Source organism: Centroberyx affinis, unplaced genomic scaffold (genome assembly GCF_046629955.1).
Source record: "Centroberyx affinis isolate AG114_WGS23_722 - 3 ecotype Tasmania unplaced genomic scaffold, CSIRO-AGI_Caff_v1 ptg001602l_1, whole genome shotgun sequence".
Lineage (NCBI taxonomy): Eukaryota > Metazoa > Chordata > Actinopteri > Beryciformes > Berycidae > Centroberyx > Centroberyx affinis.
This window is the reverse complement of record NW_027280047.1, coordinates 173,013-187,896: the sequence shown is the minus strand read 5'-3', so window position 1 is coordinate 187,896 and position 14,884 is coordinate 173,013. Positions and strand designations below refer to the sequence as shown.

Here is a 14,884-nt window from a genome sequence, read left to right as displayed (position 1 = left end):
GTGAGAGCCCAACCTTCCACGGCAGGTCAATATTTCTATCTTTGGGGAACAAATATCCAATCTGCCAGACTATGGGACACCTGATTAACGATGCATACTGTCGCCCAATCAGAGCATTCATTAAAACCTGGATGTAGGTGACATCATTTACACCAGGAAGTAGATTGGAACGCTAAATGTTTGATTCTGTTGATAACCAGAGGGAGAGTTCTTCAAAGGGCGTTAGTCAATTTTCCACTGTGCTGACAGTTATAATAATTTGGGTAACTTTACATTAACAGGTCCTTTGTTAAATTATACCATGAAATTGATAAATGCAATTCTCATACATGAACAGATGAGAGATAGAAGTGAGCAGGGTCGCCCAGGCCTAAAACAGCACGTCCTTATGAGAGACTGACATTTCAAATTTGCAGAGAACTGAAAGAGCAGGAGTGTTGGCAGAAGATCCTCCGTTAACATGGACTGGGAGTAGCCTTTGGTTTCCGGGTGGAAGCAGGAGAATTAGATATTAATACCCACTGTGGGTTGAGTCATATTGGTCTGTACTTCTACTTCTACTACTTAGTTCCAATATGAGAAACCAAAAATACCTCACGGTGCAAATCAAACCTCTTCGCCTGTTAATGACTGGAGGGTTGGCTACGCTGCAAACCTTTCCTTCATGAACAGAGGAAGGCTTTGGTATAAAAATGGGGCCAATCACCACCATGAAGTAGAAGTCATAGAGGAATAATTTTGATTAGCCTGAGTTCGACTCAGTTCTTCGCATATTGCTAAATGAGTGTATTTTGAGTGACGTGTCCTGTATTGCTAAGTAGGTCAGCATGGGAAAAAAGACAAATTTCAAGTGCTGCCAAAGTGCCATTCATGTTGGGCAGCAGCAGCACACCAGTTCATGACAATCCCAACAAAGAAATGAAGTTGTATCCATGGTTTTCACCAGAAAAAATACCATATGGACAGTGATGCTGAGGTTTGCTCAGGATTAATGCTTTTGACTTTTGTGCATCATGCTCTCGCAGTACCATTCTGACACGTAGTAGGCCTCAGTGGATTTAAACAATGAAATCACACTTTTCTGTCACGTTTCTATTTTTTCACACGTCCGTTTTGGAAGCCATCAGATCCAGTCATCAACCAGCTGATTCTTTCCACATGTCAAGATTTCCTACAATTTTTCAAATAGGTTGCATTGGTTCATGCTCCAAGTAAATGCAAATATGCCTATATTATAGCGACATCTTGAGGCCGTTCAGGCTATGTTAAGTAGCACCCATTAACTGGGCTAATTTCTATAAAACCTCCTTGGGGCTGATAGTTTAACAGTTGAAACGTGACTACATTACCATGAATGTAATTAAGGTATTATTAATGTGTATTAAACTCTCTAAACAACTTGCCGAGGATAACAGCGATAGCAATATTCGCTTTGATGTCTGGTTTCACCTGCTCTGTCACTTTCTTGTCCACAGGGTGACACATGGCATTCATCCCAAGAGCAGCCACAGTGGACAGCTCCACTTTGCAATTGCATTACCAATTCTTTTAACTCGATTCTTTCGGGCCGTCTGACAGTAGGGAATGGATTCAGGACTCAGGACATCTGATTCACCTTTGTGAAAATGACAGTTTCATTACCAAGAGCACTTTGGGTTACAGGCTTCATCACTTAGTGGGCTGCCCTCTCTTCCATTTCACTGGGGCATGTGGAACAATCCCCACCGCCCTCCTCACCCTCATGGGAATGAAAACATCCAACACAACACAATTAATAGTACGCGAATAAGTCCAATTTTAAGAAGACACATTTTATGTACTTTAAGACCAAAACCATTCATTTAAGTTATCAGAGATGCCACATGACTTAGGGCTATAATTGGCTGTAGCTGAGCATTTGGACTATAATGGCCCTTTTAAAATTCTTATTTGAACACAACCACTCCTACAAAATGGTAAATATACTAATAAAACAATTTCAACAAATCTTGCAACTACTTTACAAAGACAATACTTGTTCAGGTTGTTAAACAGAAATAGTGCTATGATCACTGTACAATATTACAAAGGTGCGTCCTGTCCCTATTTGACAACAACCGATTATTCTACCATAACAGTGACTATTATTATTTTGACTATGCTTACAAGGAGTCAAAAGCAATCCTTGTATTTCGCAGTCTTACTATGTTATTGTCATTTAACAATGCAAAACCCTTTTGTCTTTTTTCAGACAAAGTGGTGTCCAGCAGGTCCATATACAGTGACTCTATTGGCTACAGCTGTGAACATGTGGTTTCAGGTTAAATCAGTGACATTAGTGTTCGGCCTCCAAGTCTGAGACATGGAGGAGACTACTGGGGAACTGACACTGCCTTGCAACAGAAATAGTTCCCTAAACAGGTAGGGCCAAACGACCTCTTCTTAAAGAAATGTGTTCCTATGGAGAACTGTGGTGGCTCTGGAGCCTGTGGTTCAGTTAGCAGCGTTTGGCGGACCCTCCGGGATGAGTGACATGAAGAAGGTTATGATGAAGGACCAGGTGGAAGACAGGAAGCCTGTGTGGGGGATGCTGTTGGGATCCTCTGCTCCTTCCTCTCCACTTTCCCCATCATCATCCAAGCCTTCATCCATCACCCGTTCCTAATCAGGAGAAAGTCAGATTATAGTCAGATTATATCACACAGCCCACAGTATATCAAATAAAATATGTTTAGCTATGGTGACACAGTGCACTGGACTATATATGAAAAGGTTTCATTGCAAAATGAGATTATTACACTATTTCAAAAAGTTGACACATTCTTTTTCAAAATAACTAGTGCATTCCCCCTTCGCTTTGAGCCCCGCTGCTGCACAGAGCGCTGTTCGCTTGTTTATTCAAAGTTTATTAATACTGAACGAGTCACGTGTCCAATCCGACACTGCACGTCCTTGGGTCCCCAGCAATACACTCGCCAAGTGTGAAGTAGATCGGACGAACGGTTCTCGAGATATGCAAAGGACACACATACAGACAGAGATTCCTTGCTTTATAGTATGATTGCTGGCATGAAAATAAAGCACAATATTGTTTACTATTAAAGTTATGAGACATCTTAAAAACGTAACTTACAGTTATGTTTTGTGGATAGAATCTTCTGGTTTTGATTTTTTTTTATAGATTTCAGGTTCACATAGGCACTATATCTCACAGTAGTTACTAATGCATAACAATATGTAATTAGAACTTAACAGTTTGGAGACTAAATGATTGTAGAGGACCGAGGCACAATCAAAATCAATCAATCTTTTCAGTAACCAAAGAGGTTGTATTTTCTGCCATTGAAAGCTGGTTCTCAAAACTCGGGCAGCTCATAATAAATTGTCTTTCAGCTGTAAGCATACATTTGAGCAATGGCTCTGAAAATAACACAACAGCCACTTACATGTAGAGACAAAAATGTTTGATTGCTGCAGAATTATCATACGCAGAGAAAAGTGTTTAACAGTCACGGGTGGTTTGGTTCCCTGATTAAGGTTCCCTGTGAGCTAAAACGTGACAGCAGAGTTTTTATTTTTGCCTCGCCATGTCACACTGAAGAAACTTTTTAACTTATTCACCACTTCAGTCTTCAGAAGGTTGTCTTCTCTACAGCTCCAAGATCAGGAAGCCACTTACTGCCAAGACAAACCTCTTTGTTTGTTTGGTGCTTTCGTATTATAAGCTTTTCAAAAACAGACTTCTTCTATTGTTGTGGGAAACTAGTCTGTGAAAATGCTGGAAATTGGCATGTCAGTGAATGCCATTGTATAACTGATATCATCATAATCATTGTCACTGAGATACGATCAGCCTGGGGGAATGTTCTTGGTAAAGGTGAGACGGATGAGTCACACAGCTACCATTTCCTGTAAGTCGTGGTTCTGTAGCTCTCCCTCCATGTCATCCTGATTGGCCCCGTCTCCAGGAAGCTGGAGCTCGTTCTCCAGGTTAAAGGGAAACCAGCCTGCTTGGTGCCTACACACACACACACACACACACACACACACACACACAAGTGACATCACAACCTCCTCGCATCCTGCTTGTTATGACCTTCATTGCAACACTGCACAGTTCATAGATTGGGGCGACTGTGGCTCAGAAGGTAGAGCGGGTCGTCCACTAATCAGAAGGTCGGTGGTTCGATCCCCGGCTCCTCCAGTCCGCATGTCGAAGTGTCCTTGGGCAAGATACTGAACCCCAAATTGCTCCCGATGGTTGCTCCAGCACCCTGCGTGGTAGCTTGCCGCCATCGGTGTATGAATGTGTGCGTGAATGGGGGAATGTAGGCATTGTTGTAAAGCGCTTTGAGTGGTCGGTAGACTAGAAAAGCGCTATATAAAAACGCAGTCCATAAAGATTAGAGATTTCATGCTGAGTAAAACAGGACAAAGTCTATTGAAGACACTGATATTCCATCAGAAAGCACTGAGAACTATTGGGGCCTTGATTTTGCAAATGAATGATTTCAATGACAAAATTCTTCAAGAATAAATCACTCTGGGTTTCAAGAGGCTATCACAAAGCATTTCAACGCCAGGGGAGATAAGAGTTCGACCGATACTGGTTTTTGAAAACCCATGCAAATGGTGATATTTTCATATCGAAGGTGTCAATAGCAGATTTCTGGTATCTTTCAGAATTTTATTCTTGTCAGGGTGGAAAAACCTCTGAAACAGCATTTAGACCATCATTACTACAATAAAAACACACTAAAACTCTCCATGTAAACCCACACCAATGAAATTATTTTAGGCTTAGCAGCTCTCTAAGGCAGGGTGACCCAATGCACCTATTCAATGATAGAGGAAACTCTGGGATACATTACTGGCTTAAAAAGAATAATTTAATTTACAAAAAACATTTTTGAACAATTAAATAAATATAATGGGCAAAGAAAGTCAATTTTCATTGCAGGTTCTACAGACTGGATATCTGATATTTAACAAAAGGCCAAAAAAGATTTTGGCCTTATCAGCAAACCAATATATTGGTCTAACCCTACATGAGGTACAAAGTTCACTCACAGGTAAAGCACCAGCATGGCCCCCATCACCATGACGAAGCGGCTGAAGGAGGAGTAGAAGTAGACGATACTGAGCAAGATGGCGGCGCGCGATATCGTGTACACCCAGTCCAGCCAATCCCGGTTTTGCTCCTCCTCGTTCAGGACCTCCCCTCCCTGGGCGTTCATCTGGACCTCCGGGTTGCCACGGCGATCCGCCTGAGGATGCTGGCTCAGAGGATCCGACGGGTGCGGCTGGGGCAAGGGCTGGTCCGGCCTGAGATGCTGAGAGGAGGCAGCCAACATCTGACTGGAGGGAGGGAGGGAAGCAGAAGGGGGATGTAAACAATGTGGAATGGTAACTTTTTTTTTCTGCCTCGACAAAACCTTGGCAAACATTTACTAGAAACGGTGAGACAGAAACACATATTGACTTACTAATGCATGTAGTACTGCCGGGCATATAGCTGCTGCCACCACATTAGTGTCATGGGGTTGTAATATGCGGGCATGTTTGTGGGAGGAGCCGGCTGTGGAGAGTACTGCGGGGGCCATGTTGAGCTGCGAAAGAGAAGAACATTAAAATCACAAGAACACTGATATTAGACTTGCCACACACTTGTATGCCTTTGATTTTATATACAATAATCTGTGATTTATTGGTTATGAGTTATCATTGACTATGGGAAAAGGAAATAGCCAAGATAATTTCCTGATCAGACAGTATAATAATGGCTTAACAAAATTTTTTTCAAGCCAATAGCAGCTCTGTATTAGCATGACCAAAATGTTGTATCTTTAATATGTTCTTATTGCTGTATTATCTTCTTTATGTTTTATTTGTCCTATTTGTTTTTTTATTCTTTTCCATATCCCATATATTCTTAAGCTGCTGCAGTGACCCAGTTTCCCCACGGGCATCATTAAATCATCATCATTTTAAGAAATGAGTCTGGAGGCTTACCTATGCATAAAGGCTGGGTGCATCGGGTAGTAAGGGAAGGGGCCCGCTCGCTGTCGGAGTCCATCACTGCTCTCTCCAGTCAAAGGGGATTGGCTGTCCTGACCAGGGGGGGAGGGGCTATAAGAATTTTGAAGTGTCTGCAACCGGGAAAAAGAACAGTCTGAATATTAGTAGTAGTTCATGGTTCATCTTGGAAAAGACTAGCGAATCTTTTCATCCACAGGGAGCTGTAGATCACGGTGGATGAGGTGGATGATGAAAGGTATGGTGTGATGATGAAATGAATGGCAATGGATGGAGAGGTGTGAGCAGAGCAGGTTAACCCACCGTGGGAGCAGCTGAGGAGTTCTCCTGGGACTTGTTACTGCGGCTGCTGTGGGGCTTCGGGGACCCAGGAGGAGTGCGTGAGGCGCACACCAGGTGAAGCATGTGGTACTCGTCCTGCTGTGGAGGCCATCAGGACTCATTAGCCAAGACAATCTAACTATTACATAATTGCCGTTGTTCAAAGAATAAAAAAGTCTGTAATGTGGAGCACACTGGAGCCACAGACATTTGCATTAATAAGTTTGTTTTAGAGTCCTTCTTCCATTTCTTTATCAATAATACTTCTCTCCTAAAAACTCCTAAAAAATATTAAACTAATTTGAAAGGGGCATGTGGAGTGCAAAACTAATAGGCAAGCCCGAAATTCTGCTGTAAGGATTTGGACTGCTTCTCACCATCATTCTCAGATCCTCAATATTGATCCGGCAGTATGTTGTCTGGAGCTCTAAGTTCGATCCAGAGGACAGCTGGAGTTCACACCCGTCGACGCAACCTCTACGATTACGGCTGCAATGTTCGCGCGTCATGTCATCCATTTTTTATGTTTGGACTGTGGCTCCCATGGCTGCAAACCTACAGCTGTTTTTTTGCATCCAATTTCAAATCAAACCATTTATTTTTAGCTTCACTACGTGGTTTGTAGCCGATGGAGCATTAACTGCATGAGTTATTTATTTCCAAGCTTTATGCTTATCTGGAGCTGTAATGCCACAGCTCAAACTAGAACTGACAAACTTTTTTCTGATAGTAACTTCAGATGATCTCTATTTCTGATGAAGAAAAGTTTTTTTCCCCCTCCTCTTGTTGCCCTAAACAGGCATCCTGCTGGGGGCCTGGTTGTTGGTGTGTAGAGCTGCAACAATTAATCGATTAGTTGTCAACTATTAAATTAATCGCCAACTATTTTGATAATTGATTAATCGGTTTGAGTAATTTTTTAAGAAAAATAAGTCAAAATTCTGATTCCAGCTTCTTAAATGTGAATATTTTCTGGTTTCTTTACTCCTCTATGACAGTAAACTGAATATCTTTGGGTTATGGACAAAACAAGACATTTGAGGACGTCATCTTGGGCTTTAGGAAACACTGATCAACATTTTTCACCATTTTCTGACATTTTATAGACCAAACAACTAATCGATTAATCGAGAAAATAATCGACAGATTAATCGAGACAATGAAAATAATCGTTAGTTGCAGCCCTATTGGTGTGTACACAGTACTGAAGTCTGCTGCCCTTATACAGTATAGGCTTACTGGGGTGTAAGTATGCTAATTACAAACTGTCGAGCACACGCTTCCAATTAAAAAAAATATCTTACTGCATTTCTTAAGAACAAATTTAAGAGGAAAATAAGAAAACATTCATGTATAAGGCCCAATAACCCAAGAACAACACATGATAGAAACTTAATTCTTACACTACAGGTTCCCCCTATAGAGCAGAGGATCTGATTAGATCTAAGAGCACTGCTGCATAAATTTGTATATTAATGAGGAAACTGATTTTCTTGACACTACTATAACTCCTTAATGTTTCAAGATATGGAGTTTATATTAATTATTATCATTAATTATTAAGCTCTTTTTTTGAATGTTTGCCAAGCTTTTGTCTGGGCAGAAAACAATGTAACCATTCCACATTGTTTACATTGCCCTCCTGCTTCCCTCCCTCCCTCCCTCTGTTAGCTTTAGGACTTTTATGCTAGTATCATCCTGACAAACAGGAAAACAAGGCCTGTGACGACAGAGAAGATTTACCTTTCTGAGCACATCTTTCAAGGTAAAGTGATCCAAAAGGAGCTTCCCAGAATACACCAGCCTCTGGTCTTTGGAGCTCTAAAAACACAATATTATAATGATAATATGGGTCAAAGGAGAGGGCTTGTATATGGGCAACAATACATTTCACTTAATTTGTTTGGTCCTTCTTAAAAATCACATAATCAATAATGCTAATATTCAAACAGAACAATATTTCTAAGCATGAAAATAGGGATCTTAGTAATCTAGATCACAGCATCAAAAGGCAGAGAAGTGTGGGTGAGTAACCTCAGCAGGGATAACTGGGTCTTAACAGTGGATTAGGCGGATCGTACAACAAGGTCAAAGCGTGTCCTCTTTGAGCCTTCATGTAGAATAGGCTCATTCAGAAATACGAGTCACCCATTTTAAAACCTGGCCAAATTGCAACTGAAATCCTTGCATACTAGATTCAAGATGCCTCCTTGTTAAATATGCCAAACCAAGTATCCAGTATCAACAGGAACAACAGCACAGCACTTCCTGAGATTAGGCCACAACTTCACAAGGAAGCGATTTGGCCCTGTGTGTTTACAATGATTACATCACAACAAGTCCTGAGCAGAGCGGAAACACAGCAAAGTCAGATTAGCAGTACAATGGGAATTTCAACGCCCTCGTTTCAGCGTGACGTCAAATCTACACACTCTAAGGCCAAGAGGCTCTTTCAGTCACTATTATTCTGTCAGCCACCTTCCTTCAGTTTAGCGAATGCTGTCAAGGTAAATCAACTGAGTCAATTTCATGAACAATGCAAAAATGTTTCAGCGCTATTGTGAATCACACAGGGAGGAAATTATGAAGAATTCACAGCAAGCAAATGCGAAACAGCAAACAAAAACAGGGAGCAGCGCCAACTTTTACTTGCCCATCTACTTACAGTGGTGACAAGATTAGCCATGGGGAATGCTTCAGTCCACACAAAGGCCTCACTTCCAATTAGACTTGGGCTGCATAACCTACTTAAACAACTCACTTAACATACTACAGTGTTAAGCTCAGCAGCAGATCAGCACTGTATACTAAGTGTTTGAAATATGGTTATAATAGGTCTGGGGTAGCCTTAAGGTAATAATCTCTGACATTTTCATATAAACAAATGTTCATTTTGCTACTCTCCATCGCCAGCTGATATAACACAATAGTGATTCAACCTATATCCAGTTCATGAAAGCTTTTACATTTGCTGCTCTGTACACCTGCTGTCTCTTGCCTGGGAAAAATCCTCACAAGAAGCGATGCATTCTTTGTTTCTGGCAGCAGCAGCAGTAGCAGCGATTTGTTTGAAATAAAGAGAGGAGGAAGTCTGTAGTTATTTTAGCATGAGCAGCGGTAGCTACCATGACTGAACAGACAAAGACCGGTCCATACAGAAACTCAAACTACATCAACGGAAAATCCAAGGACCTGATGTAGTCTTTGGTTGGAATGAAAATCAGCATAAACTCAGCCCTCCATGGCACACGGTTGAAGGTCACTGGTTCGAAATCCTGGACCAGCTCAGATAAACTGAGTGTGCTATAGAAATTAAAGGAATGTTTTGAGATATAGGCCAACACACTCTTACAGTTCTGAACGGGACTGTAAGAGTGTGACATTCATCAGCAGTCCACAGTCTCTAAACTAATCTTAATTTGCACGACTCACTACCTGAATTTGAATGTACAAACCCCACAGATACCAACACACAGGATATAACTTCCCCTTGTGCTATTAAACAAGGGCGATGAGCTGCCATGAATCGGACAGTAAAGGAAAAGGATGTGGGAGAGAGACACATGGTAGATCTCAGGGGAAATTAACACACAGGCTAATTCACATTCCCATCTCGCCGTCTGTCCCTGGAGGACTGATGCAAAATACTCACTGGCTTACTGGGGTACACATCTGACAGGTGGGCTTTGAGTTTCTCCACTGTCCAGTTCTGGTAACAATTGATGGTCTGGTCATCGTACTTCTGGTTGGGTGCCTTGATGACAAGGGTAACAGGACTGTCCACAACACCTTGATCCATGGCTCAAAACCATCTGTCTTCAGTGGAACAAAAAAACTCGACCAGTCATCTATGGAGCTTCTTGTACTCAGAGCAAAGCTTTAATATTATGTAAAATCTGATGTAAACTGCAGCTGCAAGGTGGATCCTGCAAATTCGTGCAGACAGTGCACAGCTGGAACCTGAGGGGAAAAAATGGAAATATTTTTCTAAAAGGGTAAAGCATGAGGTTTGTATAAATAGAATAATGGACTATTAAAGGTTTGTGCAGGAAGTGTGCGAGCAAAGATTTGGCACTGAAGACACGTTCATATTAGACAGAGAATTAATTGCTTGAATGCACTATGTGCTCTGAAGCACATTTTAACCAGATAAACGCTTAGGGGCCTAGTCATAGAAGCAATCGATGTGTTGTAAGTAGCCAAACATTAGTCCGAGATAAAGAGAGAACGGCATGTATCTAGGTTTTGGTAACGTTAAACAATTTAGCTGCTGTAGGCTTCCAGCTACTAGCCAGACAACTAACGTTAACGTAGCAAAAGTTGTTAGCAAACTTAGCTAGCCAAGTTAAAACGACCTCATAAAAGCAGCCGTCTCAGACTGAAAGCTGATAGATGCAGTTCACCTACCTTCGTTAGCTAGAGGAGCCGAAATCCCTTCAAATTGTAAGAACAAGCCTTTGATGACAGATAGTTTGCCGTTGACTCTGAGCTGTTTGTTGATCGCCCAGTTAGCAGAAGAAGATGGAGCAGCCCAGTGCGGAAATGACGTCACCCGTGTAGAACAGCTGATCAAGCAGCTGATTGCCTCATAACGTAACATACAGTAATGTTTTGCTTTTTCTTTTATCGTTTTTAGACAAAATATTACCCAACAGCGGAATATTGAAGCTAAAGCAACAACGATAACAAAATCAACAAAAAGTATAGCATTATCCTCATGCATAGTATACAATTTAGGTTTATAGTACGGTTTATAGTACAGAGGATTAGGGCCATGTAAAAAAAAAAAAAGAGACTGCTGAGAAAAAAAGTCAGACTTCTCAGAATAATGATCCAATAATTCTGATTAATCTCAAAACTCTGATCTCAGAGTTCTGTTTAATCTCAGAAATCCCCTAATCCTCTTCTACAGTATAGTAATTGTCTAAAAGAAGAGTTTACAAAGTGCTTCTAATGAATTAAATACTTAAAAAGAATAGAAGTAAAAAATATTTAAGAGGGATATATAATAAGAAAAACATTCAAAAGAAAAGTAGTTAAACAAAATGAAATAAATAAAATAGAATAAAACAAGATGAATGACTATAAACAACAAGTCAAGATTGGGTAAAATCAAAACACTGCTTACAAGCAAGTCTATGTGGATTATCGATTTATTGATATATTGATTGATTGGTTGGTTGGTTGGTTGATTGATTGATTGATTGGTTGGTTGGTTGATTGATTGATTGATTGATTGATTGATGTAGTAGCCTACAGGGATGGGCTATCGTGGCATGGAGGGCTGAGAGTCTGCAAGTTTTCATTCCAACCAGAGAGGAATAACTCATCAGTGAAATCAGCTGCTGTAGTGTTTGATTGGACAGAAAACCTGCAGACTCTCTGTCCTCCATGGCAGGACTGTCCATCCCTGATCTCACACTTCACAGCTGCTGTGTAATGGCATCTAACCATTCAAGTCCTTATCAGTGCTCCAGTTTGACTGCCATCTGGTGTTGGCAAAGTGTAATGTTTTCTCTCTCTCTCTCTCTCTCTCTCTCTCTCTCTCTCTCTCTCTCTCTCTCTCTCTCTCTCTCTCTCTGTGTCTGTGTGTGAAACAGACAAAGCTTTTGGAATTCTTTTGTATGCAGACTGCTCTATGGATGTTTTTTCTCTAAGTTGATTATGTCGAAATGGTAAGAAGCCTAACACTTTATTCATTAAGGGAGTGAGGCAGGGAATATGATTTATCAAAGCTTGTGACCTTCACTCAAGTTCAACAAGACTGGAAAATGTCATGCTTTTTACAGCATACCATCCCTCCTCCACATAAAATAATGGAATTCTTCCTTTTGCAAATAAATTTTAAGGTCTCAACGTTTGGATCTCAGTTTACTTTGAAATATTCAAACTAACATTGACTATAATGACCTGTACCTGCTCTTTCTTATGCTCAACCTATCTTCTTGGGTCTTGTCACTCAGTAGTCATGGGAAGTTTTCACTTGTCTTTGTTCCATCATACACAGTAACATTTCTGTTACGTATGCCATGATCATAAATCTTGATTGGACTGTATTGGACTTTATTAAGTGGAGTTTTCACATGTAGGGGACAGAGAAGTTGCAATAAAGGCCTATACCAACTGATTTTTCTTTTCCTTGCAAAACTTTAGTTTACAAGGCAAAGTGGCAGTAAGTGGCACCTGATTCCTGACAATTAAAACAAGCACAGGTGGGTCTTCCCTCTCCTGATTCACCTGAACCTCGTTTTGATAATCACACATCACATTTTGAAATGGACCTGTTTCAGACAAGATTAGAGCATTTTTAACCCTCATCCTACCGACTGGGGTACCCGCAGACCCCAGAGGTATACTTTTTGTCATATCTCACAGGCGCTATTCTATCATTCCAATTTTTCATGACTTTGTCAATCAATTTGTTCCTAATGACTTCATATCATTGTTTTCTGTTTCTGTTTTAATTAGTGCTTTTTAAAAATACCAATGTATTGGGGTCCTGGGCGACCCCAGTCAAAATCACCCAATTCCGCCTATGCAGTTTTAATAGATGGAACTATTTATTGAGTTCATGTTTGCCATGGGTCCTAATTTAAAGTATCACTCACTATCGGGGGGCGCTCTGTCAGTCATTTTGAAGGAGTCAGACACGGATGCAGCAGACACAGATTTCCTCATGTGCTCTGTCGACGACCCTAAATACTGCTCTTCCTAAGGTAAGATGATGTTCAAAGTCAGAAATACAATCCATAATTGAATTAACTGTAACTTTCCTAAAATAATAATAATCCGTTTTGTTTTGGGTTTTTTCAGATGACATTAATTACATAACTAATAATGTTTTGAGAAGAAATAAGTTAACATTTTGCTATGATGGTTGTTTCTTACAGTAGTTTATTCTTGGGGTCCCTAAGGACCACAGTCCGTAGTCCTTGTATGTTAAATATGTTGGTAGGATGAGGGTTAAATGTAACTAAACCGTACACTGCGTCCCATCCAAAGGTGGAAGTCAGAAATTCCCAGCTGTAATGATAACCTCGGTACATTCCAACATGGACGCTCATGAGATTACTTTGACCATCATAGTGTTCCCCACAAATGTTGCATCACTGATATGTGGCAACTTTAGCTATGCTAGTTAGCATATAATGTTAGCAAGTGTAAGTGCAACTTTACATTTCAATTTCTTTATGTTTCACCACTTACCACACAGGTGTTTTCATGGATTTAAGCTCATATACAGTAGTTCTGAAAATTGAATTTAGGTATATTTTGAGGATAACCATGATAGAGTAAATGCTGTGTAGTGTTTATAGTGTATGCTGCCATGTTACATCAGATCAGATAACTTTTGACTTTTGTATTTTGACTTGAAGGGCCGTTCCATTACATTTTTCATAGTAGGAAGTCTGAATTTATAACTATATTACACCTCTTGAAAGCAGGGACCCATAAAATCCCTTTTAGGAGGAGCCTGGGTGAGGGAGGTGAGTAAATCTGTAGAGAGATTTTCAGAATTGTAAATTCTGAAATTATAGAAATCCAGTCAAATTCCTGCATGATCAATGCAACAGTTTACAGGTAATACAGCAAGAGGGGATTTTTCAAAAACCTGGAAGGATTGAAATGAAAGAAAGTAAACCAGATGAGCCAGCCACTATGACCTCCAGTGCGACATTTTGAATTAATGTGTTCAATCACCTCTGAAAATGGGTTTCTTCCATCTACTCCATGCAGCTCAAGAGACCTTGCAGGCACTTGCATAACAGTAAAGTTTTAAGCTACTTTTTACTGAGTAGACAACAGCATGACAGTTACACAGCCAGATAAGGACTTCCTTCAGTAGAAATACCCAAACTTCTCTGATCCAGAGGGTGAAGCACTTTCCATATGACGTCCATCATGCTCGTCTCACTATGTAACACCTTTGACAGGGGAAGACAATGATGGCTCTCAGAGGACGCCACAGGTTGCCAAGGTGATGTACGCCCCGTCTGCATGTCTCCTCTAATGGCACTGCATTAGAGATGTCCAATTTATTTCATTTTCCTTCTCCCTGAGCGAATATCCATCTATTACCCTCTTTCACAAAGAACTATTTTTCACACTCTCCCTCAAATCTGCAGTGGGTGATACTGTTATCCGGGACAGTGGGACACCTCCGACTTGGCGCCAGCGTTTGCGAGAATTCAACAATGGAAGGGGTTCAAATTAGATCAGCGTTGACTTAAATTCTGATTTTATTTTCCATGCTGACAGAATATCATGTAAACCATCAGGGTTTGCTGTTTTAGAGTTCATGTTTTTTTCCCCCAGAATTATCTAATAGGTCAACATGCTTCAGCAGGACTCAGGAGCAGAGTTGGGTTCCAGGCAAAGTATATGAGTATACTAAATTGTATCAATACCAAAGAGTATAACAGAATTGCTCTACATTTGAAGGATTGTGTACAGTATAACTTAACCTCATATGTTTGCCCTCACAGAATACCTCTAACATCCTGAATATATATTTCTCTCGTTTGCCGCTGCCCCTGTAGTGTAGCAG

At 40.6% G+C, this 14,884-nt stretch overlaps 1 protein-coding gene across 2 annotated transcripts; it reads right to left on the bottom strand.

The window, feature by feature from the left end:
- Window positions 1-1,795: 1,795 nt before the first annotated feature.
- On the bottom strand, window positions 1,796-10,864 carry LOC139651181 (homocysteine-responsive endoplasmic reticulum-resident ubiquitin-like domain member 2 protein). 2 transcript variants are annotated; one of them, XM_071528037.1, is made up of 9 exons: window positions 10,744-10,864; window positions 9,989-10,296; window positions 8,080-8,157; window positions 6,319-6,435; window positions 5,992-6,128; window positions 5,466-5,588; window positions 5,050-5,337; window positions 3,883-3,997; window positions 1,796-2,640 (listed from the first exon to the last, which is right to left on the bottom strand). In XM_071528037.1, exons 2-9 carry the CDS (start codon window positions 10,133-10,135, stop codon window positions 2,473-2,475), a joined length of 1,173 nt encoding a protein of 390 aa, XP_071384138.1. In that variant the 5' UTR covers window positions 10,136-10,296; window positions 10,744-10,864; the 3' UTR covers window positions 1,796-2,472. The 2 variants fall into 2 exon arrangements, with proteins under 2 accessions (XP_071384138.1, XP_071384139.1); XM_071528038.1 differs by lacking the exon at window positions 8,080-8,157.
- Window positions 10,865-14,884: the final 4,020 nt, after the last annotated feature.

Coding starts and splice junctions, on each gene's coding strand:
- LOC139651181 (XM_071528037.1), bottom strand. CDS start 10,135: ATGGATCAAGGTGTTGTGGACAGTCCTGTTACCCTTGTCATCAAGGCA. Junction 3,998..5,049: donor GCCATGCTGGTGCTTTACCT/GTGAGTGAACTT, acceptor GTGTGTGTGTAG/GCACCAAGCAGGCTGGTTTC. Junction 2,641..3,882: donor ACCACGACTTACAGGAAATG/GTAGCTGTGTGA, acceptor TCTCCTGATTAG/GAACGGGTGATGGATGAAGG.